The sequence below is a fragment of the Thunnus thynnus genome, chromosome 15, assembly GCF_963924715.1.
Source record: "Thunnus thynnus chromosome 15, fThuThy2.1, whole genome shotgun sequence".
Taxonomy (NCBI): domain Eukaryota; kingdom Metazoa; phylum Chordata; class Actinopteri; order Scombriformes; family Scombridae; genus Thunnus; species Thunnus thynnus.
Window position 1 is genome coordinate 8,678,331 of NC_089531.1, and position 23,306 is coordinate 8,701,636.

General features: G+C 37.9%; 2 protein-coding genes across 2 annotated transcripts in view; one reads left to right on the top strand and one right to left on the bottom strand.

The window, feature by feature from the left end:
• Positions 1 to 932: 932 nt before the first annotated feature.
• Positions 933 to 3,630, bottom strand: LOC137198440 (transcription and mRNA export factor ENY2-2-like). The gene is made up of 5 exons (XM_067612299.1): positions 3,524 to 3,630; positions 3,347 to 3,417; positions 3,174 to 3,244; positions 3,012 to 3,086; positions 933 to 1,199 (listed from the first exon to the last, which is right to left on the bottom strand). The coding sequence occupies exons 2-5, from the start codon at positions 3,412 to 3,414 to the stop codon at positions 1,123 to 1,125; spliced, it is 291 nt and encodes a 96-aa protein (XP_067468400.1). The 5' UTR covers positions 3,415 to 3,417; positions 3,524 to 3,630; the 3' UTR covers positions 933 to 1,122.
• A 179-nt stretch (positions 3,631 to 3,809) lies between these two features.
• Positions 3,810 to 23,306, top strand: part of nudcd1 (NudC domain containing 1) — a 39,791-nt gene continuing 20,294 nt past the window's right edge. Inside the window, exons 1-6 of the mRNA XM_067612297.1 lie at positions 3,810 to 4,048; positions 6,239 to 6,393; positions 8,350 to 8,535; positions 11,923 to 12,106; positions 14,007 to 14,195; positions 19,827 to 20,034. Coding sequence (XP_067468398.1) covers positions 3,934 to 4,048; positions 6,239 to 6,393; positions 8,350 to 8,535; positions 11,923 to 12,106; positions 14,007 to 14,195; positions 19,827 to 20,034 — 1,037 coding nt within the window. The 5' untranslated portion in view covers positions 3,810 to 3,933. The remainder of the gene's footprint in view (positions 4,049 to 6,238; positions 6,394 to 8,349; positions 8,536 to 11,922; positions 12,107 to 14,006; positions 14,196 to 19,826; positions 20,035 to 23,306) is intronic.

The following is a 23,306-nucleotide window of genomic DNA, read 5'->3' on the forward strand; positions in this document are numbered from 1 at the left end:
GATCGGGTTGCTTTTTCTGTTATTGGCATTCAGATCGAGTTTCTGCATGAAACAGCGCTCTGGTGTGTAGGCAAAACCAGGCGGTACAGAACAACCACCACACATAGAGACTCAGTGTAAGTGGACTCTCAAAAATACACTTGTGGCCTACACACACACAAGCTCTCACACTCCCCACGCACCAAACCAAAAACTCAATCTAAAAGTATAAATATCTCCGTCACTGTCTGTGCTATTTAAAGACTTCATGATCATCTGCTGAGTTCTTTCCACAAAGACTGAAGTCATGCAAAAAAAAAAGGGAACAAGGACAAATATGTTGTGTAGCGAGTTCAGGCAGAGATGTACAATGTGTGACAGCATCGGTACATCTTGCTCAACTTCCCCTGAACAATCAAACCTCACTGATAATTCCTGAAAGGGCAGATTATTCAACTGCAGCAGCATGACAACATGCCTGAAAAGACTACAACAATGAAAAAGGAGAGTATACAGTGTACAGGGTGATTGTGAAGGTAAAAACAATAAAATTAAAAGGTAAAAACGTAAAATTGTCTGCATTATAATTACCAGCAATGTCCTTCTCTTGAAAATATAAAAATACAGAATTGTTTTTACAAATTCACAGTTTATCACCAAGGACAATACTGCAATTATTAAGAGCTCCCTAATAAGATTTTCAGTGTTAGAAGAAATCTTGAGTTCCCTCTAACATAACATTTATAAGAAGAGCTGCACAACATCTTTAAATAACAAAAGACATTTCTGTCATACCGCCGGCTCTTATTTTTAACCCTCATCAGCCTCCATGCTGTCTGCAGAAGAAAAGAGCAAAAGAAGTATGACGTGTTCTGTAATGTTTACATTTTTGATTTGAAAAAGCATATCAATTCCAACAAGTTTTAAGCTATAAATAAAGTCAGTACACTGAATGACCAAAATAGGCATGACTTTATTATTTTTTTTCCAAAACTGCTGCATAACAAACTAAAATCAATATGAAAACACACAATACAAAACAAAAATAACACTTCAGCATCGCTCACAATGAGAACAAACATCAGTTTGGGTTTTAATTGTGAATCTACAGAGAGTAAAAAAATGTCTAGAGAATAGTGTCATTCACAAGGTTGCGTGTTGAGCTAGAAATGCTCTGATTCTCTGGAGAAGCTCTTTCTTCACGCTGTCTGGTACGAGGGCTGCGGAGGAGAGAAACATACATTTAAAAAAAAATGGAAAGAGTTAATGTTAGAGCACATAGAGTGACCAGAAAAATAGAAATAATACTAAATCTGTCAAACGTAGTTCACAGATTGTTCACACTTTTTGTTATGGTGTTGTCCAGGATTTCATTATATTGTATGATGACTCAAGTATTTTTACTTTTCCATAAATGTAAATGAGGAAGTTAAAGTGTGTATCTGGTTAAGAATCTGGTTCTCGACAAACAACTAAAACAGAAGTCTCAACAGAAACTGCAGATTTTATGTAACACATCATTTGTTGTAAAACACTTTACACACTTTGCTGCGTGTGTTTACAGATCTGAGTCACATTTGTGTCAGTGTATCTCTGAATGAAAGACATTGACATAGTGTGGAAGTAACAGATAATTTTCATCTCCTTTAGCATCTTTTGTATAATTGTACCATTTTACTGCAGAACATTTTGACTGGTGTGCTGCACTGTGCTGCATTTTATATTACAAATCGACCTTTATGGGAGCTTAAGTGTCGTCTCTCTAGTTGCTCTCCAGTTCAGAAACGTGTCATATGTAAAACAACCAAATGTGAAGCCATTTGAAGTTTACAACTAAAGATGATTTATTACAACAAAATGGAACAATCAGAGTTTTTTAAACCTCTTAAAAATCCAGTTTTCCCCTTATTTTCCTTCATTAAGTAGCTTTAAGTTTAGACAAATAATTGAAGCCTGTCTGTCTCACAGTATTACATATAACATGTGCATCAACTTGTTCCAGCTCTTCATTAAAGCTATATGATATTTACAACAGCTGAATTATTCAAAGCCAAGAGTCTATGTTTCTTATGGCTGCACCTTTTTGTTAAATGGAAATATTTAATGATCTTTTTTATAGTGACTATATTTTATTATGTGTTCTATATAATCGATTTATCGGTTAGTTGATTGACAGAAAATTAATCTGCAACTATTTTGATAACCAAATTATCGTTTTAGTCATTTTTTAAGCAAGAATTTGCTACTTTTAGCTTCTAAAATGTGATTATTTAATACTTTTCTTCGTCATACATGACAGTAAACTGAGTGTCTTTGGTTTTTTGGACTGTTGTTTGGATAAAATGAGACATTTAAAGATGTAACCTTTGACTCGGGAATATTATAACAGGCTTTTTCACTGTTTTCTGACCTTTTATAGACAAAATGACAAATTGAAAAATAATATAGAAAATCGGCAGATTAATCGATAAGTTTTTTTCGATTAAGTTTTATTCTTATCCCAGTGGATAAGAATAAAACTAACAATTATTTTCATTGTAAATTAGTCTGCTGATTATTTTCTTGATTAAATGACTCATCATTTTGTTTATGAAATGTAAAAAAAAAGAAAAAAATGCTTGTTTTGCCCGACCAACAGTCAAAAATCCAAATATATTAAAGAAGCCCAATAATGTTTGTGTTTAAGTAGTTTGTATGATGATTGTTTTGTGATGTGAATGAATCGTCTTATTGTGATTCTGTGTATAATAAAATGTTCTCAGGTCTCTCTTGATAATAATAATAATTTTATGTTTCCCCTAAATTCAGCCTGCAACATTTAGCATCTTTAGACACTTTGGTATCTCCACTAGAATACAAATAAAATTAGTTTTGACTGTGGAGGATGTGGAGGTTAAATTAGGCACTTTTCTCCTTCATATTCAGGTTTTTACACCCTGCCTAGTTGAGCAGCTCTCCTACTTGATGTGGTAATTTTTGCTGTTCTTCCACCCTCTGTTGTTTTTTTTTGCACATGAACATCTGTACAATACCTCTGCCTTTCGGTGTGACTTCTGTGACCAGGTCCTCCACTGTGACGTGCTCCAGGCCCTTTTCTCTGATCACATCTGAACACAAGAGTTAGTCACTTTAGAGATCCTGTCTTTCACAGGACTAAAGCACCGTCACAAACACACAAACACAAACAAAAATACCTTTGCAGTGTGCTTTCAGCTGATCCTTCCATCCACACTCAACCAGCTTTGCCCTGAGTAATTCTTTCAACCTGCAGCCACACATTTAGTTGACATTATATTAGTATCTTACAAAGCCAGTGCTGTCTCTAAACCACTGGTGACCGAATCACTGCAGAGGAAAGCTTGCTTACCGCTCCCGTTCCCCCATTTCTATCAGCTTCTGGTTTATTGCAGCCCTCATTTGGGAATCTTTGCTCATGATCTGTCACAAATCAAATACAAACAATCACAGGGTCAGTTTGGATGCAACCATTTCAGGGGAATATACAAAAAATGATTTGTTTAGCGAGCAATCAGGTAGCCGCTACCTTTGTCGAAATGGATCAGCTGAAAAATACACAGTGCCTTCACATAGCCGTGCCGTCTGAAACATCATACGACAAATGGTTCCGCTATGGCAGCGGTTACTTTTCCAACAACCGAACCACTCTTACGTTATTCCTCAAAATCTAGTCTCATAACACCCATAATCTTCAAATGAATATATCATGTCTGTGAATACTAAATAAATAAAGGCACACAAAGCGTTTTGAGAGAAAATACAACGTGAACTCGGCTTCCCATGAGCGCTCGGGCTCGTCGTGTCCGCTGTAAAAATGGCTCCGTGTGCGACAAAACAGGAAACGTGTGTCTTGTCTTGCCGAGTTGTTCACCATCATCATCTTGCTGCACAGGCTGTCACCAACTTGTGATTAAAGGCAGTCGCAGTTTAAAAGACATGGCTGCGTCCAACTATTCATTGAAGGTCAACAGAGAGCTGTTGGACCCCAACTTCGAAAGTTACCGGTTATCTCTGGACGCCATACCAACGTACAACGTAGAGCTGGATGCTGGTGAGAGAAACTACAGTTAGTTAGCTTCAGTCTGCTAGCAGATTACTACTGATACATGTCTGTCACAGCACTTATGTAATAAGCTGAGAATATAAGATAAACATTTGATTTCATTTATTCTCATATTTCTCTGAAATTTGCATCTCATTTGAGGCTATTTTATACTCCACTACATTTATTTGACAGCTTTAGTTACTTTTCAGATTAAGATTTGATACAATGGATAATATAAGAAGCGTTTAAAATACAACACATTGTTAAAGATGAAACCAGTGGTTTCCAACATTTATGGCTTTTGACCATAAAGTGTGTAGTCGGGGTCACATTTCAGATGTCTAACAGCTCCATCAAATAGTGATTTTTCCCTTTAAACTTCTCACATGGTTTCATTTCAATAAATGTTCAAATGATCCAATATTTCACCAAAAATCAAAGATTAGAGAAAAAGTCCAAAAACTGAAAACAGATTTGTTTATCAGAACTTTGTTTTTTCTTCTTTCCTCTCCCATTAATCATCTCACGACCCCTCAGATTTATCTGGTGACCCTTTGGAGGGGCCCCACCCATAGGTTGGGAACCACTGGATTAAACTAGCTAACTGTATATAAAGTAGTTGAAACTAGCTCCACCTCCAGCAGCTACAACAGTAACATGCTGCTCTAACACTGATGCTTCACTATTAATAATCTAATGATGTCATATATAATAATATATCAGTCAGAGGGACCAAACCACTACTTTTACTCATAATACTTATGCTCGCTGTTTTTTAAGGTGCTATCTAAATAAAGTTATGAATATGATGATGTTGATGATGATGATTATTATGTACTTAAGTAGGATTTTTCATACAGGACTTTCCATGCAAAAATCCCTCCAAAATAGCACATGAAGACACACAGACCTTGAGGAACACCATAGAAAAAAAATCATGCTGTGATTTGGTGTCAAAAGCTTTTGAAATTTGGAGATTTCTGTGAGAACTGCATTTTTTTTGGATTTGATGGTGAACACTTCTGTTCTGGAAATTGCTCAGAAACCCCCTTATTGTCAATAAACATTGGAAGACACATCCTCTGAGCCCTTGGTCTCTAGTTTGTGGTTGTAATGTTTCATGAGGCTGTGATTATTCTAGAGGTTACAACAGGTCATTTTATACAGTGAGGTCATGTTTCAAAAAATGGTCTCACTAAAATGAAGTGGCTACTATGGGGACTAACATCATCACACATGAATACAATTGGGCTCATTGAATCCTGAAGAGTCTCAGCTTTTCAGTCCCAATTTAAGAAATTTCAAGACTGTTTAGGGACCCCAGTATGCAGAAATATTCAAATACACTAACCCATTTATACTGCATGCAAATACTGCATGGTTTTTGCCAAAAACTGCATGGGATTAGCATAAAGGGAGGACTCGTGGGTACCCATAGAACTCGTTTTCATTCAGATATCTTGGGGTGAAAGGTCAAGGGACTCCTTTGAAAATGGACAAAATTTAGCCTAACTTTGTAGCATTATTTAGCCCTGTTCCTGACAAGCTAGCATGGTTGGTACCAATGGATGCCTTAGGTTGCTTTAAAGCTGAGCCTGCTACAGCCTCTGAAATACAGTAATGTTGTCTGAGGGTGCAGACGCCTCTGTAGGTCTCTGAGGGTTAAGACAGACTTGAAAAAAATTGTGAACCTTTAATTGCATTTGGCTGGAATGACTTGCTGTACACATTTTTGGTGGCTCTCGATTGTCTATAACGCCTCCCTGAGAGTTACAAAGTGCTTTACATTAAACACAAAACATACCACAGTAGAAAAATCGCAACCAAATTAACATCTGCTAAATGTATAGAAGACATGAAAATAAAGGTAAAAGAAGACAAATGTAATCAGAAAATGAAGCCATGGTAGGCAGGGATATGCAAATATGTTTTTTGAGCTTTTTTTTGAACATTTTCCCATTTATTTTGGCCACTACAGATACAGATACGTCTTGCTTAGTACACATGTATCAGCCAAGATACACATTTACTTCAAAGCTAATGGTGGCAGATACCAACAATACGCTGATACTTAGCTGCTTCTTTTCAACGTATAACAGCTGTATCACTCTTATAATGCTTTATAAAGATCGAAAAAGAAAAATGTAAATATTGTTGGTCTTATTCTAACATTTTGCTTTCCCATCTTTCCTGCAGCTGTGGAGGAAGTTAAGCTGAAGGATACTCAGTACACCCTGGAACACATGCGTGCATTTGGCATGTACAATTACCTGCACTTAGATCCTTGGTATGAAGACAGCGTGTTGTTTGTGGACAGCAAAGGACGAGTTCTCAGTCTCACCGTCACTCTGGTAAACTTTTAAATCCTTCTGTTTTTTTTCTTGAAAGTAGCTGGTAGGAATTTTGAGAGCTGTTTTGCAGCAGCAGGTTGGCCTATATGCATTTATCGTGACTCAGTTGTTAATATGTTGTTCCACCAATGTCTATGAGGCAAATCTTTGTTTATTTATTGTAGCTGGCAAGTGCAGCTCTGATGTTGTGACAGTTGTGAATTGCTGATGGGCTTTAATGCATCTGACACACCAGCAGGTGGTGACCAACTACTTACCAATACATGTGTAATAACAGAATCAGCCCACAATGCATTTCTGGCAGGTGAGATAAAAACTAAATTTGAAAAAAAATTCACAATATTAACATTTCAAAGGTTACACTATTAATTTGGCTCATTATAATTTACCTAACTTGCTGTTTTCTTGCATAAGATGCTCTATTAGAGACAGTCAGAGAGTCTCAGTAGAAGGGGAAGAAGACAGCTTTTTTTTATTTCATCTTTTGTCCTTGCTATGATTCACAGAAGATACAGTTTTGAATGAGTCTCAGTTGGATAATCACAGGACCGATTACATAATTGACTCAAGGTGCTGATCCAGGTTTGTTATCCAACACTAAGATACTGAGATGTGGAGCAAAATCAGCAAAATGAACTCGTCAACCAAGACTTCTTTTATGCCTGAGACATCACTGACCATGATTAGAGATAATTGCGCCACGTCTAAACTGGCCTGAATGATCCGACTATAATCCTGGGGGGACGGTATTTCTGGCTTTCAGTGGAATCATTAAATGACTCTTTATGGAAATGTGTGGCTGAAATTCTAATTACAATCATCACATGATAATTATCATCACTAGCGAGCCTTTTGTGCACATTTGAAGGGAAATGTCGCCCGGCACGTTGTACATAAGGGGGGGGTTCGCAATTTGTTCGGGGGCATTAACGGAACAGATGCTGGAGAAAAAGATCTCAAAGGTGCGTCGTGCATTAGGTAGCGATATAATACGCGGTGTCACGCTCCATGGCAACCACAGGGCAGCTGCTGCATAGTCCTTTTTTGAGACACTGTTACTTCACGCGATGAGTAATTGATGCTCACGCGCTGGCATATCTGTGTATTACTAATAAGGCTCGGTGAGTCGTGCATCACATGTGAAGAGCAGTCACATGGGCAGCCACAGGATGGTCGGTAACTTCATCTCTCTTTGATGAGTGCATCTTGTTTAGTGTTGAAGATGTTTTCCTGTGGCGTTTTGACAGTCAGAACATCATAGAAATGATGTTTTACAGTGTGTTTTTAATGTATCAGATGTTAATTGCAGTATTTTCTTCTGGGATTAGAGTGACTCATCCAAGATGAAAGCAGTGACCTTTTTCTTCTTCTGTGGTTCAAAGACCTCTCTGATTAAGTGTCTGTTTGAATCTTTGTGAGTCATAACTAGTTACAGAACGTTATTTCATAGGTTAGTTGAACTTGTTTAAAAGCAGTAAGACATTATTCTACAAAATTCAAACTTTCCCTCATTTTTAGTAGAACATGTAGTGAAAAATGGTGACTAAATCAATTTTTGGTACCATCCCTGTGCTTCTCTCCACCACTAGAGTTGAAAGGATTAGCTGATTTATTGATGCAAAGAAAATGAATCAGCGACTATTCAGATAACCACTTTTCAAGCAAATCAAATTCAAAATGTGAAGGTTTTCAGCTTTTCTTTATCATATATGACAGTAAATTGAATTTCTTTGGATTTTGGACTTTTGGTCAGACAAAACAATAAATTTAAAGATGTCACCTTGGGTTGTGAGAGATTGTAATGGGCATTCATTTATCATGAAATGAATCGTTCGTACCCGATTCACTCCCTGCAGATATGAATAAATCAAACAAAGCTCAGATTTATGTAGAAACAACTGCAGCCATATTTTTCCTGAATTCTGACTTGAGAGGTTTGTTGTGTTGTGAATCCAGGACACCGCCCTGGGGAAGCCGAGAGAGGTCTACCGGATAACCTCCGACTCCGACCGGTGCGAGGATCGTCTCTGCGCCTCCCTCAGCCTCACCTCAGCGACCTGGGCGGCTCTGTCTGACGGCACGGGGAGACTCTACCTCCTCCGCACCGGCAAGAGAGGAGACAGCTCCCATACCAAGTGGGAAGTAAGTAGAGCGACTGGGTTTACTGCTTTAAGCAATACGCAAATACAAATGTTTTATAAAGTAGTAATGTAATGTGAAAATAAAAGGGCAGAAACTGATTTATGACCTCTGTTGGTAACTCACCAGAAGTGCAACAACACCGATTTGAATGCACCTCAGTGATCTATTGCACAGCTGCCATCCCTTGTACAGTATCTCCATGAATAAGTGTTACCTATAATTGAATGTCACAGTCAACTATTATCACCATTTCAATAGTGAGAGATATATTCTATGCTGAAGAGAAAATATGTCACCGTGTACTCTGTTGATAACGGCGCTGCTTCGTCGTCTGCTTTTTCTGCTCGACATCGTGACTTGTTAGCATTAATAATTGACATTTCTTGTAGGTTTAAAGCCCCCTTCTCTACTCAGAGATGTGTTTTTCTTCTTGTTCCTTCAGTTGGATGTTTGAGCTTCACTGTGCAGGATGATGCATGTGCAGAGTTTGACACCAAAAGGCTGTTTTACATTCACCTGCTGACGAGGGAAAAGTTTTATTTGTGCTCACCCAAAATCTGAGGTTAAGGAGTGTACCTAGGAGCGTGATTTATGACATCACATCTAGTTTGGAGCCAATCGAGGGCCGGTAAACAACGAACACAACATGAATGTACTTTTCAGTGAAGCAGGAGACGTCTTGTATCCAGCAGCTCAACTTTTGATATAAAGAATATTTGAATATTCATAGATTTCTGGATTGGATTTATACCGTCCCCGAGTCTATCAGAGGAAAGACAAGCCAGTCATCTTCTCCGTCGGCCCAGACACATAAAATTTAACACTTCATCCATCTTTGGAAGCATAAATCCAATTTACACAATAAACAACCTGAGCAAAGACACCGAAAAACAAAATATTTCAAGATGTGAAGAGATATTTTATATCTTTTACGGCCTTGTCTACATCACACTTTGATTGAAAAAGTATTTGCCAACGACTGATATTGATTTTTTAAAGTAGTTTTAATGAGGTATTTTTTTTTGTAGGAAAAAACATCAAAGCAGATGATTCTTATATATCATAAAACATGTCTGGAGAGGTTCTTTAAAATCAGACCAAGTTGTTTTGAATGTCTGGAAAGTGAGTGAGTCTAAACTGGTGATATAATGAATATGTCTGTCACTGTCTAACAGTGTCAAAGCCCCACAGGATCATTAGATATTAAAAAAAAGCTTGTTCATTATGATTTTTCAGCAGATATTTGGTGATATTTGATCCCTGTATCTAAAAATCTTGGTAAGATAGTTAACCTGGGATGTAGATTCTTCTATGCTACTGTAGATGAAGTAGCAGATGCAGTGCTGTATTTAAAGGACTATATCTTATGAACAGTATATTTTAAGGTAGAAACATCAGAATGAACCAACCAATAGTCCTGTTGAGAAATGCAGGCAGCGTTTAGCTTTTGCATTAAGAAACGTCCTGTTCATCAACTTAAAAACTTGTCCAAAATAAGTCTGTTTGAACAGTTATTCAAATTCTAAGCTTTAGAACCAGTTTCTGTGTTTAAAAAAGCTCAGCCAGGATTTGGAAATTGGCTTGTTGTAGCGAGGGATGAAGGCGGACAATTGGGATTGCCTACAAATGAGAGTTTACCCTCTGAACAAGCACACTCGAAGCGATTCTGGAAGCAAATTTCAAGAGTGGAATTTGTAATGAAGATTTAAGCCCTTGAGTGACTTACTTCCAATGTTCTAATTTTAAGTTTCAGCACTCAGGGATCCCCGCCAAGCCATGAAACGTTCTTTCATTTTGGTTTGTGTGTGTGTGTGTGTGAGTTGTAAAGATATCGGTAGTAAAACAGACCCATAAATCAGATATATTTATGCAGTCACATTAAAGTCTCGGCATCATATCACCCTTCTCAACCTGTAGCTGTAGACATTGATTTAGAAATACTAGTTTGAATTAGCATTTTATTGATAAAATGAAGATGAATATCTTCTTTCTGAAGCACAACGTAGACCATTTAAGGTCATTTTGGAACATTTTGATGCAAAGTAAATGCAGTGGCCTTCATTAAAGCATATTTTACAGCTACATTAGCTTGCATATAGCCCTTAATCTTTATAACCATTAACGTTTTGTCATTTCAAACCATTAATCAAATGCAGCTACACCTCCACCTAAACTCCACATTTCACATTTTAAAGCTTATAAGCTCCTGTCAAGAATGATTTACAAGAACTGACATAGTAGAAGGAACTTAGATTTTTTAAAAATGAAATTAAAAACTAACAAATATTAGTAATAAGTAAAGCTCATTATTATTGATCAGAGAAAGAGCCGTAAATACTTTACTGATCAGCACAGACTGATGAAATAAAACAAAAGTGTTAGAGAGGAACGGACGATCTAAATGAAAGACATCGAGAAGGTTAAAGGGAGTTTGTCAGCATTAACAGCTCAGTTCATCTGCAGAACGAGCATCATACTGTATGAACATCCTATAAAATCTTTTGATTTGATTAAATCGTTTATTTGAAAACATATGAGGAAAAACTCCCACACACTGTCTCATTTACTGCTGTAATATTTATTAGTTCACAATGCTTCGGTCTGTCTGACCTTCATCAGGTATACGGGCAGCATCACAACATTTCTTTATACTGTAAATACCCATAGAAGCTGCCTCAATCATCCAGAAATGAGTCTGACCGACGAGCACCTTGAACTAATCCAAAGCATAGCCTACTGTATGCATCACCTACAGATTAATCAATGAAAAAAAGCAAAGCAGAAACCAGAGAAAGAGAAAATAACACAAAGGCAGAAATACCAGTAAATCTTACAATATAGTCATACATTAAATATTATATTATAGCAACATCTATATTATCCCAAACTGTCCAAAGGTCATGAATAGAAAATGACAACGAGTAAATTAAGAGCAAGAGTTCTGATATATCATCAATCTTACAATGTTATAATTGCAACAAATAACAGTTTAAACCCAATCTATCAAAAAATGAAAAAGGAAAAGGTAAATTAAGGACAAATGTGCCAATTTATCAAAAATCTTTACAGTAATATCCATATAATTTACATAGTATAAAGATATTAGTAAAGTCTAGAGATAAAATAGTGCAAAGGATCATTACTCTTAATCAATGCATATATTCTTTTTTTTTTATTAAGCTGTTTATTAGCAATTAATTTTCTGTCAATCAACAAATCGTCTCAGCACTTGTCATGAGTTGACTTTTCAGTGATATCAGTTGGTGGTAGATAAGCAAATCAGACATTCATTTTACATAAGAACATTCAGGATTTTTACATGAACATTAACGCCAGCTAACAGCTAAAATGATCCTAATTATTTGCCGTCTGTGTGTCATGTCTCAGCCTCTGTTCAGTGAAGATACGGGGGAGCCTTTCACCATCCTCCACAGCGTCTCACATGTCCAGGCTGGAGTTCACACCATGGAGGTGCTGCTTCTCCGCATTCTCAAAGACCCGCAGGAAACCAAAGGAAGCGGATACTCGGTGTCTCTTGAGTGGATCACAGTCGCCAACACCGCAGGACAAGGTGGGTGGTACGCTGACCCCCCGCTGTAATTTTGGTAATTGAGCGTGAAGCCGGATGAGACAAGTGTGTCACACGTAATTAGGATCTAAATTTCATGTGCATTTTACAGTAGTTACACCCATCCAGTGACAGAAATCCTTGTTAATGAAACCAAGGGAGGAAGTTAGTCATAGTCGGCCATTAATAGAGTTTGATTATTACGCCCCAGATGAGATTAGTGCACAAACATTGGCAACAGGGATTTTTCATTAAAATTCTTGGCACTTGCTGTGAAAGAAAGACACCCTGACTAATGATTCAAAGATTGGATGGACAAAAAAAAAAACAGAAGCAGCCTTTGGAGAATCCTTTCCTCATTTTGTTGGATTTAAAGATGCAGCCGTTTGATATCTGCTCGCTGCAGCTTAATCTTTTGTTGTTTGTTTAGTGTCTCAGTGTTCGACTTAATCTACATTTTCTTAATGCTAATTAGCTCCTGTATGCCTGATCTTAACTTCTAATACATGCTTTTCATGGCTCTGTTATCACTCAGTAGGGGTTGAATATCACTGTAGAGGGGAATCTTAGTCTTCAAAGGTATTTTTTTTCATAAAATATGCTTCAATGCAGATTAACATTCTCGATATCAGGATTCTTTAAAGACAATTTCATAAATATTTGCAAACACACACAAGTTATTGCTTTTAATCTGTGATCCTATCAAGAGATTCTTGACAAGGGGCTCTTAAGATGTTTTTTTTTATTGGATGTTATATTTTCTTTGTAGTAGTTATAAGCCTGAAAATGTGTCCAAACCTCGTAAAATCACTGCAGGTTTGACACGTCTCTGTATCTGAGAGCCAGTTGAGCAGCTGTTGCTCTGTCTCTCTACGATGAGATTACAAGAGTCTGGTGGCTTTTGTGTCCCACTTTCTAAGAGCTTCTCCGAGAAAACAAGAGATATGTCGTTCAGTGTCAAACATACGGAGGATGTGGTGTTGTATAATGTTTAGATTACACAATTACTTAGATAACTGCTCTCTTTTTGATTTCTCAAGCAGTCTCTACATGTGGCCAGTAGTTAAAAATAACAGAACTGAACTGATTAGCTGATTAGTAAATGGACAGCAAATGAATTGATGATAATTGTGATAATTGATTAATCATATAAATACTTTTCATAAGTAAGTAAGTACAAATAACAAATATTTTCTGGTTGCAGCTCCTTAAAGTCTGTCCTAAAACAACAGTCAGGTGTCCATAGGAACAGTGACAGAGGTTTTCCTGTTCGTACTGGTTGTTAAAAGATCCCCTTCAAATGTGTTTCCAATGTAAGAGATGGGAATCAAAATCCACTCTATTGGTCAAAACAAGTAATGTGAAGACATTTTTAGACAAAGATATGAATTAAAAATAATTTATTTGATTAATTAGTGATAAAAACAGTTATTAGTAGCAGCCTGAATTTAATGTAAAACATGATAAAATTACTGATTTTACTACAGTAAAATGGCAAGTTTTACCTCTTCTATACATTTCCATTGGGCCTCTAAAGCTAAAGAGCAATTTGGTTTGCAGACAGTATTCAAATGAATAATAAGTACAAAAAACACAGTAATAAATCTAAATAATCTAACTACAGTAAATCAACAATAAACAGGATACACCCCTCTGACATTTACAAAAGCTTGCAGACCACTTACATTTTGTTCAAAGAGCTAATAGCTGATGGAATAAAAGAGATCATGTACCTGTTAGTTCCACCTCTGGGGAGGTAAAACCTCGGCCATGATGGAAGCAGCTCAGTACAGTAAAATAACCCAGAGCTGTCTGCATTGTTCTGACCTGAGACATGTTGATGTTGTCGTAATTCTTCTTGGTCACCATCTTTAACACCTTGCCCTTTGGTTTCCACGTGCAGGCCAGGAGAAGAAATATGAGGTGAAGAAGAGGAGGGTCCTGAGGGGGAAGTCGGTGCCTCATTACGCAGCAGTGGAGCCGCAGGGGAAGGGCCTGATGGTGGCCTCAGAGAAACCATTTGTTTTCACGCATGTCGACGGTCGACCTGTTGAGAATCCAGACCCAGAACCCATGGAGGTGGAGAAGACAGGTTGGTTCAAAGGTTTTACAAGGAAAGGAACCAGTCTACTGCTAGGAAATGATCACTGGTTAGGAATTTCTCTACTTCACATAATATTTTTCATTTTGTAGCCTTTCAATTCTATTTTCCATGTTATAAACCGAAACTGTGGTAAACTACAGTGACCTGTGGATGTAGCTCTCTCAAAAACACACTGTTTTTGTGTTTCATAAAATGTCAAGCAATTAAATTTTTAGATATTTTGATATGCAGTAAATTTATTATGTGGAGAAAAAGCATTTTTAGCAGAACTAAGCCGTTTTCAAATTGCAATACTCTTTTGACATTTTCTGGAAAAGAATCTTTAAAAAGCAACATTATTATTCTTTTTGAGTCATATATCTTGTTTCCTGACAAATTTCACTTTGCTTTTAGCTTCATTGTGGTCTGCACCAACACGTGAGAAAAATACCTTTTTCTTTCACCAGCTAGTTGCTAAATTTGTCTGCCTGGGCAGGTAGCGCACAGTGAGTTTATCAGAGCTTGTTTGCTGAAAACAGCAGGGTTGAAGAGAGGGTCTCAGGCTTTAAAACCAAAACAATGAGGTTAAAGTCAAAAAGAGGAACTGCAGAGATTTGTTTTAATTCTCTATGGATTTCTCTCTCCAAAGCATCTCATATTACACATTTTCTTTTGATTTGTTGTTAATATAAAAATATTTATCAGCAGAGCTTTAAGAAGAAACGTTACTGCAAAAGAACCGACGTCTATATTGTTTACCTTTTTAAAGGAACCAGTGTCTGATTTCACTTTTCTGGTCTTCACCTCTACTATTCTCTTTCAGCTCGTGGTTCTTTGTCAAAAGAGTTTTTGCAGAGTGCAGATCTAAAGATCTTTGTAAAAGCCGTGATGTCACGTTTGATACAGTTTTACTCATTCTTGAGACTTTGAGAAAACATTGGAAGACGTTTCAGCATGGTCTGGCATTGATCATATGTACAGTGAGAACGTGCGCCATCTTTATTATTTTTTTCTCGTTAAGATCACAGTCTGAAACTGGCCAGAGAGCGAACAAGCCTGTCTGTAAAACTGTTGAAACAAAGTGAAATACAAACATCATCTGAGCTCTGAGCTACAATCCTGCCTCCCATCCATGAGAGATATGATGTCACTACAACATTCACTTCCTGGCTGTTTCCGGTTGAGATCCATCATGCAGTCGCAGCTGCTTGTTTTCATGCAACATTCACTTCTTCCGCTCATTTCCTTTTAAGAGCTGGAGGTTGAAGGCACAAACTGACTAGTTGGGTTGCAGCCATAGCAACACCAGATTGGGCTGTCACTTGCAGAATATTCAACCAGGGGTCTCTCACATCTGCTACTCTAATCTCTATCTATGTACATACAGTAGGTATGTTACCAGGCCATTTATTGTGAAACAGTTTCTATAAAACACCTGCAGCATAATTCTTCCCTTACAGTAGCATTGGTTGGTCAAAGTGTCTGTTTAGTTTAGTTAATGGAAGAGTGTTATTCAGTAATATTTATGAGCAATTAGACTAATGGATTCATTTTGTTTAAAAATGCCAGAAATAATGATAAATGCCTGTCATAGGTTAGCTAAGCGTAGTGAGATCACATCACACATTGCTTATCTGAACAACACTCGAAAAAACCATAAGGTGTGAAAAGCTGCACATTCTCACATTTTAGAGACTGGAACCCAAAATATTTGGTATGTGTACTTGTTAAATGACTGTTGAACAGATGATTATCAAAATTGACATTAATTTATTACTAATCAATATAAAGGGGACGTATCATGCACATTTACAGGTCCATATTTTTATTCTGGGGGTCTACTGGAATATCTTTGCATGTTTTACAGTTCAAAAAAATCCATATTTATCTTATGCTGGCCCTTTATACTGGTCCCTCAGTTCAGCCTCTGTCTCAAACAGGCCGTTTAGCTCCTGTCTCTTTAAGGCCCGCCTCCCAATGAGCCCGCTCTGTTCTGATTGGCCAGCTTCCAGAAGCTGCCCCTCTGCAGACCTCCAGCGGCTCCAGAGGCTACGTAAACAGACAATAGTAGAAGGATTTTACTTCTTTTTCTCGTTCTTTACTCGAAATGGAAAGCTCTTGAATACATCATACATGTTTTAGCCCAAATCTGATCTGAAATATTTAAGTGGACAACGTGAACAACTCATGAAACAACCTTAGCAACAACCTTAGCAACAACCTTAGCAACAACCTTAGCAACAAAGGCTGCTGGTGGACATGTGTGAACAATCTAATGTTAGTTCGATGGTGGAAGTAGAGGTAACTTTGCAAACAGAGCATTCATAGAAGGCTGAGGCTCTGGCTTTTTACTTTCAGGTAGCATTTTTACATACGTTTATTTCATGTTTTGGAACTTTGACAATGTTTAAGATCCACTATTATCACAATAAAAAAAAAAAAGACAGAAAGTCACAAAAAGCATATCATGTCCCCTTTTTAAATATAATGCTGAAGCTTCAGTTTAGCAAAGCACAAAGGCTCGAAACCTGTTGTATCTACTTTGTTTTCAAATATGTACAACCAGGAAGCCACTGCGCCCGATCAAGTCCCATACAAAAACCAAAATAGAGATATGTTTGGACTATTTCTTAATTAGTGAGCTTTAGAGGTGCTGGTGGGTGGATTTTGTTACCTTTGGACAGAGCCAGGCTTAATGTTTCCCCCTGTTTCCAGTGTTTGCGCTAAGCTGAGCTAACAGTTGCTACTCTCTTCTAGCTGTAACATATTTAGAAGCTACAGCTAGAGAGAACGGTATCGATCTTCTTATCTGATTCTTGGCAAGAAAACAAAGTACTCCTTTACTTTACTTATATTCTTTCAGCAGTGATTATTATTTGTTTCACAGATAGATTCTTGACTTTACTTTAGTATTTCATATGTGCTAACTGTAAAACCATATTACAGGGGTTTGAGATAAATTTGGAATCTGGGATTGAGAGTTTTGTGGCCAATGGACCTTTTTCACTCTCTGCTGTCAGAGAAATGTCAAACGTTGGAGAGTTACAAATAGTTCTGGTGAAAACATCACCAGAACTTATCCTTAATTCACAAAACATTTGGTATATGAACTGGACCAAATGTTCATACCCAGCTGGTTTTATCCATTCCCCATTTCTTGTACACCTGGTTATGGTCGCAACCTCTAAACAAGCAGACAAACAGCTACCATCTTGTTTCAAAGATATAAAAAACCTGGAATGACCCAGACAGGGCGAGGTGTATGTGTGTTTGTGTGTGTGTGTGTGTGTATGTGTGTGTGTGTGTTGATGGTGCAGAAGCAGAATAATGGCATCTTTTTAGCCTGTCCTTTTATCAGCGGTCTGCCTTTCTCCTTTCGAAGAGGAAGAAGTGGAATAGATGTCAAGAGAGGAGACATCTTCAAAGAGGCTTGTAAGTGATGAGGAGAGGAAATGCAAGGGGGGCAGGAGAGATGGGGGGTGACCTAAGGCTGTGTTGATGCAGGGAAGCTGTAGATATGAATACAGTATATATGCTGTATAGACGGAGAAAGCGTAACAGAGTGATTTATATAAATAAATGTACAAAATAACGGTTGCCCAAAGTAATAAAGTATGACTATGGGTTATTCATGTTCTGAAAGTGGATGTTTTTAAATTTTCCGTTTGCTATGCATGGTCGGTGATATGTTTCTGTTCAGCACTTTGACCAGTAGAGAAGTTCAAACAGAAGAAAGCGAGAGAGAAGAAGATCGGGGAATGAAAGATGAAATGAAAGATTTGGCAGCTCACCTGTCGCCTCCTCATTATTTTCTTTGTTGATTCATGCGACAACAAAAGGTGATAATGAACATGTCTCGGTTCCTCACATCCTTGCCAGATATGGAGCTGCTCTGTTGGTTTGGAACATCATAATTGGACCAATTTCAGGGCTTAAGCTTTGCCAGTAATCAAGAATGTGTGTAGTATATGGCAGCTCTGGCACAGAGTTCTCTCCATGGGAGTGTTGTATATTAGAAACTTGGCACAGAGTTGTCTGTATACGAGTCGGATGACTCAGCTCAGGCTAGTCTCCCCCTTCTGTCATATTGAAACATCCACGACAGTTCTTTTTGTGTCTTTTTAGGAGAGTTATCTTAAACACAAGCCTGTAACATGCATATCTAATTTGGTTTTATGTACGATTGACTGTATTTAAGGTCAGTGTGCTCTGTGCTATAATAACTGTCAGTGGTTATTCAGGGTATACATCTGTTCTCACCATCGCCAACAATATTTCAAAGCCTCTGCGATGACTTATCGTATGTTTCAGCGTACCACACTGTATAGGTGTTGTTTTTGACCACTTAAAAAAAACTGATTTGATGGAGGAATCACAAATGCTAACAGGCCACCCGAGGTGCTGAGTCAGAGTCAACAGAAAGTTGGCTTCTTAACAATGTGGGCACTGGTGAGAACAGATTTGTTCCCTGTTAAGAAGAAGCGGAAATACATCATGTTTGTGAAAAAAAAGTCTTTTAACGAGGAAGTCAGATGCTTGAACTAATTTTGGTGTTATGTGTCAAATCACCCTTCCTGTAACTCATCCCACTCTGCCACTCAAATGATTCCTTCTTCAAGGCTACAAAGGCCTTTTTAAATGTGTTGTTTTAATTATAGAAAATGAAACTTTCATGCTACATCTAGATCCAGCTCATTGAAATCCACAAACAATCACAGGATATATGTGCCAGATTTTTCCATTCAAGTAAGAGCAGCAGCTAATGAGTAAAAGACTTGTTTACTATAGCGCTATTGAGAAATCCTCTTAAAAAAAAAAAAAAAAAAAAAAATCATGAATCAGCACCTGGCTTGGATGTACACCAAAAACTGCTAATGTGTTCTTTGGCCAGTAGCCTAACATTGCACTAAATTGAATTGAAACCTGTCTACAGGTTTTTTCAGAAACTATTCTCACTAGCAAATAAACAGAACTAAAACACATAACCTCTCTGGTCCATTCTAGGAGGAGGGAATAAATGACATAGATTAGTTTCTGCTGACTCACATGTACTGTAAATATTTAGATTTTGATCCACGACACTATTAATAACTGTTGCCACCATAATCGCATTCTTACTAAAATGTAAAATGTACTAAAATTTTAGATTCTCGCATCAGTCCATGGACCCTCGGTTGCATATTACTGTGTGAATATTAAGATAATAGCCTGCAGTTTATATAATTGAGATCCTCACTTTACTTTAATTAAACTAAGTGCTTTGCATAGACGTCAGCCTGAAAATCATATAATTTGAGAATAAATCATTTTCATGTCAGTAACTACATGTGACACAACAAAATATGAAAAAGTTGAACTGTCTGGACGGTTCTGCACTGCACCGCGTGCTTAAAATGCCAATTTGTGCGAAGAGAATGTTGCTTAATAGCGTCTGGCGTGAACCAGGTCCTCGTAATCTCCCCTCGCAGTCTGATAACTCATTTATTTCAAGTCTCCCGTCTGCAGTGTCACTGAATATTCAACAGTAATTACCTTCAATTCTTGCACTGTTTGAGATGTTTTATGCATGACCCCTGCAACAGCTGGCACAGGACTGTCATTAACTTCAGCACCGTGCGTTTATTCCCTTTTTGAATTCAGATCCCATTTACTTCTGGCAGCAGACAACGGAGGACATCACGGTGTGCGTCCGCATGCCCGAGGGTATCACCAAAGAAGAGGTCCAGTTCAGGCTTACGGCGGACAACGTGAGCATCGGAGTCCGAGGTTTCCCTCCCTTAGTGCAAGGGCAGCTGTTCGCATCTGTAGACCCAGAGGCCAGCGCCTGGATCATCAAAAATGACAAAAGGTTTGCAACTTGAAACGTGTATCGTTGTTATTTCAGAATTTTTCTTTTGAATTCAGGATTTTCAGGAGCTGAAACATCAAGAAACCTCACAGTGTATTACAGCAGTATTTCGGTTTTTCCCAGATAAAAGCCTCATTCAGAATGAGATTTGTGCTCAGGCACCCACACACTATTGACTCTAAAGAACCGTTTCCAACTCTTTGTTTATTCTACTGTGTGTTCACTTTCATTCTCTCATATCAAAACCATGAATCTCACATACTGTAAATAGCTCGCACCCCACGAATCTCAGGAGATAGAGTTGTTCCACACATGGAAATGATGAAATATTCACTATATGCCACATTCATGCACCATTCCAGTGATTTCAGTGACATGAGACACACTATGAGCTTGTTTGTGCATACGCTCATTTTACATGTTGTGGTGTTGGTTGTAGTGGAGAACAGTCTTCATCTATATAGCAATTCAGCCAAGTATACCGTCAAGAAATTCAGATCTTGAAAAGATGCGGGTGGGGGATCTAGTTACAAGTGTTGTTTTGGTCAGACCCAGAAATCATTCGTAGGGCCTTTGAGGGGTCGGTAGCTCCTTGTAGGGTCTCTCCAGGCAAAAAGCCAGACCAAGAGCGATTCAAGAAGCCTTATACATTAAATCAACACCATCGGGAAAGAGTCACCTCTCCCTGAATAGGGAGACCGAGACAAACTCCTGGAGCCAGGCCTGGGAGGGGAGCCTGCAGACGAACCGTGGAAGGGTAGACGGGGCCTCGTTCAGTTGGTTTTCAGCAGGAAAGACCAACTACTGACCTTGACTGAGGATATACTGTAGTTGGGCAGTGGAACGAGCACTTTCACAATAAGAGTATAACACTTTCATGCTACGATTATTGCGGCCAAAGATGTCACGGTTAACGGTATTATTATGATATTCATCAAACTTTCCTAAAATACTGTTAGTGCTCAGATAAAGTAAAATTAGCTTTATACCATGTTTGCCTTGTATTTTATCAAATTAGACAAACTTCACTGTGTACACTATATTGCACTATTGTTAGAATCTGCAAAAAAACCCTTCAAACACCAGAATCAAAAGCAGATTGTTAAAAGTCTGAGACTAAGTCTGAGTTGGAAATGACTTTGAATGGCAGCATAGCGTCTTTGTCACGTTTTTATGTATGTTCTGATTCTCTGTCGGGTGTTAATAGTACGTTTTAAAGGGCAGAACATTTGTAAACATGCACAGGATATAAGAGTGATGGACTGTGGCACATAATGGGCTCTTAGCCACTACCTCCACTTTACTACAATCAAACACCACGGGCAGAGTGGAAGCTGACTTGTGAGGAAGAGTGTAAAGTGTGCAGTCTTGAGGCAGCAAATATCTTTGTTGTCAGTCACATAAAACACATGTTTTCTCTTGCACCTATAAACTAGCTGCACCACAGTGGATGTAAGTCATGGCCTCAGCAGCTCGAGTTAGAAGGAGCCTGGTTTGTTGATCTTGCTGTAGGTGTGAGGAGCACTGCGTTGTGTTCATGGTGCCCTCAGAAAATGAAGATAGTTGCAGTAATGACAGAAATTGTCGGTGGTGTCGATACCATCAGAATGTTTCAATACAGCTGTGACTAATGATTATTTTCATTATCGATTAATCTGCAGATTATTGTCTTGAATCATTTGGTTTTTTTAAATGTCAGAAAATAGTAAAAATGTCCATCACACCCAGTAAAGCCCAGTAAAAAAACACACAAATATATTCAAATTTCAATTCTATGAAACAGAGAAATGCAGCAAATAATCTTCCTGGAGAGGCTGGAACCAGTAAACGTTTGGCATATTTGCTTTAAAAATGATTTAAATGATTAACCGATTATCAGAACAGTTGCCAATTATTTGTCTGTAGATCAGCTAATCAATTAATTGACTAATTGTTGCAGCTCTGCTTGCTTGACATGCATCCTCAGTGATGTCACATCCACTGTGATTCAGTGTTGCTAAATAATAAGACATAAAAAAAATACTGCACTCCAAGCATTAAATCTATCAATCCTGTTGCCAACATGAAGTTGAGTCATATCCCATCCTTTAAGACCTCTCATCTCTCTATTAGCTCTCCATCTCTGCTTCCTGTTCTTTCAATATGAGTCCTTCAATGCTGTGATTTAAAAACATGTTACATAGCCTGTTAGTTAGTTTTCTGATAATCCTTTATACATTCCAAGGCTCTTGCATGTGAGCATATCTGTCTGTCTGTGTCTTGTTTTCGTGTGCACAAAGAAAAAATCTAAAAATAATGTGGTTGGGTTAACTATCTGTGAGGTGGGCTGGAGTGTTTATCCATCAAGTTTTATTCATTTTTCATTTCGTATCCTCAAAGCTTATACTTGCTTATCTACCAAGGATACATTTTTTTTCGCCGTTTTAGCAATAATTCCAGACCGTGACCCTTTCTCTTTGTCTGCATCTGTAGGTGATATCTCCTCCTTTGTGTGCTGAATGCATCTCTAGATGCCCTTTAAAGCTGTGAATATCTCAAGTAAATCACCTTCACTCTGGGTATTCACTGTGTTTTTTCCAAGGATACACAAAGGACATCATGATGGCTCAACAAAATATAAAATAGATGGTTTGATTTGTTTCCATCTTAAGTTAAAAATGCGTAGTTTGGATGGAAATCTAGCAGGGGAAAGCATGTATTGGTGTGCATGCATGCATGCAGACTGCATCTGGATGGCCTATTACAATGTAAATATCTAAAAAAAAAAAAAAAACACTCCCATTGTTTGTTTTGAGCATGTTTTTCCATACAAATGGCTCTTTATTGACAGACAGCTGAGCACCATCCTGCTTTCCTGAGTCCGGAACTGAATTAAGAAGCTGCCCTTTGTGTCTCTTTCATATCTTGTCATTGTTGCCCAAATATGGTCCTGTTTTATTACATCCAGCAGTATAATAGAGCATACTGAGTGATTCTGGCGTCTGAAGGCTGCTGTTGGAATTTTTCAGTTGAAGCTGCCAACATTTGCCCCATATGTCATGTTGAGGTGGTAGATTCAATCATAGAGGACTAAAGAAACCAGAAAATATTCACATTTGAGAAGCTTGAATCAGAGAATCTGGACATGTTCTTCTTAGAAATGTCTCAAATGATTAATTGAATATCAAAATAGTTGGCAATTAATTTAATCGTTGGCAACTAATCAGTTAATCGACTCATTGTTGCATCTCTACATCACAGGTAAAACTGTACAATCTGTACATTTCTATTCA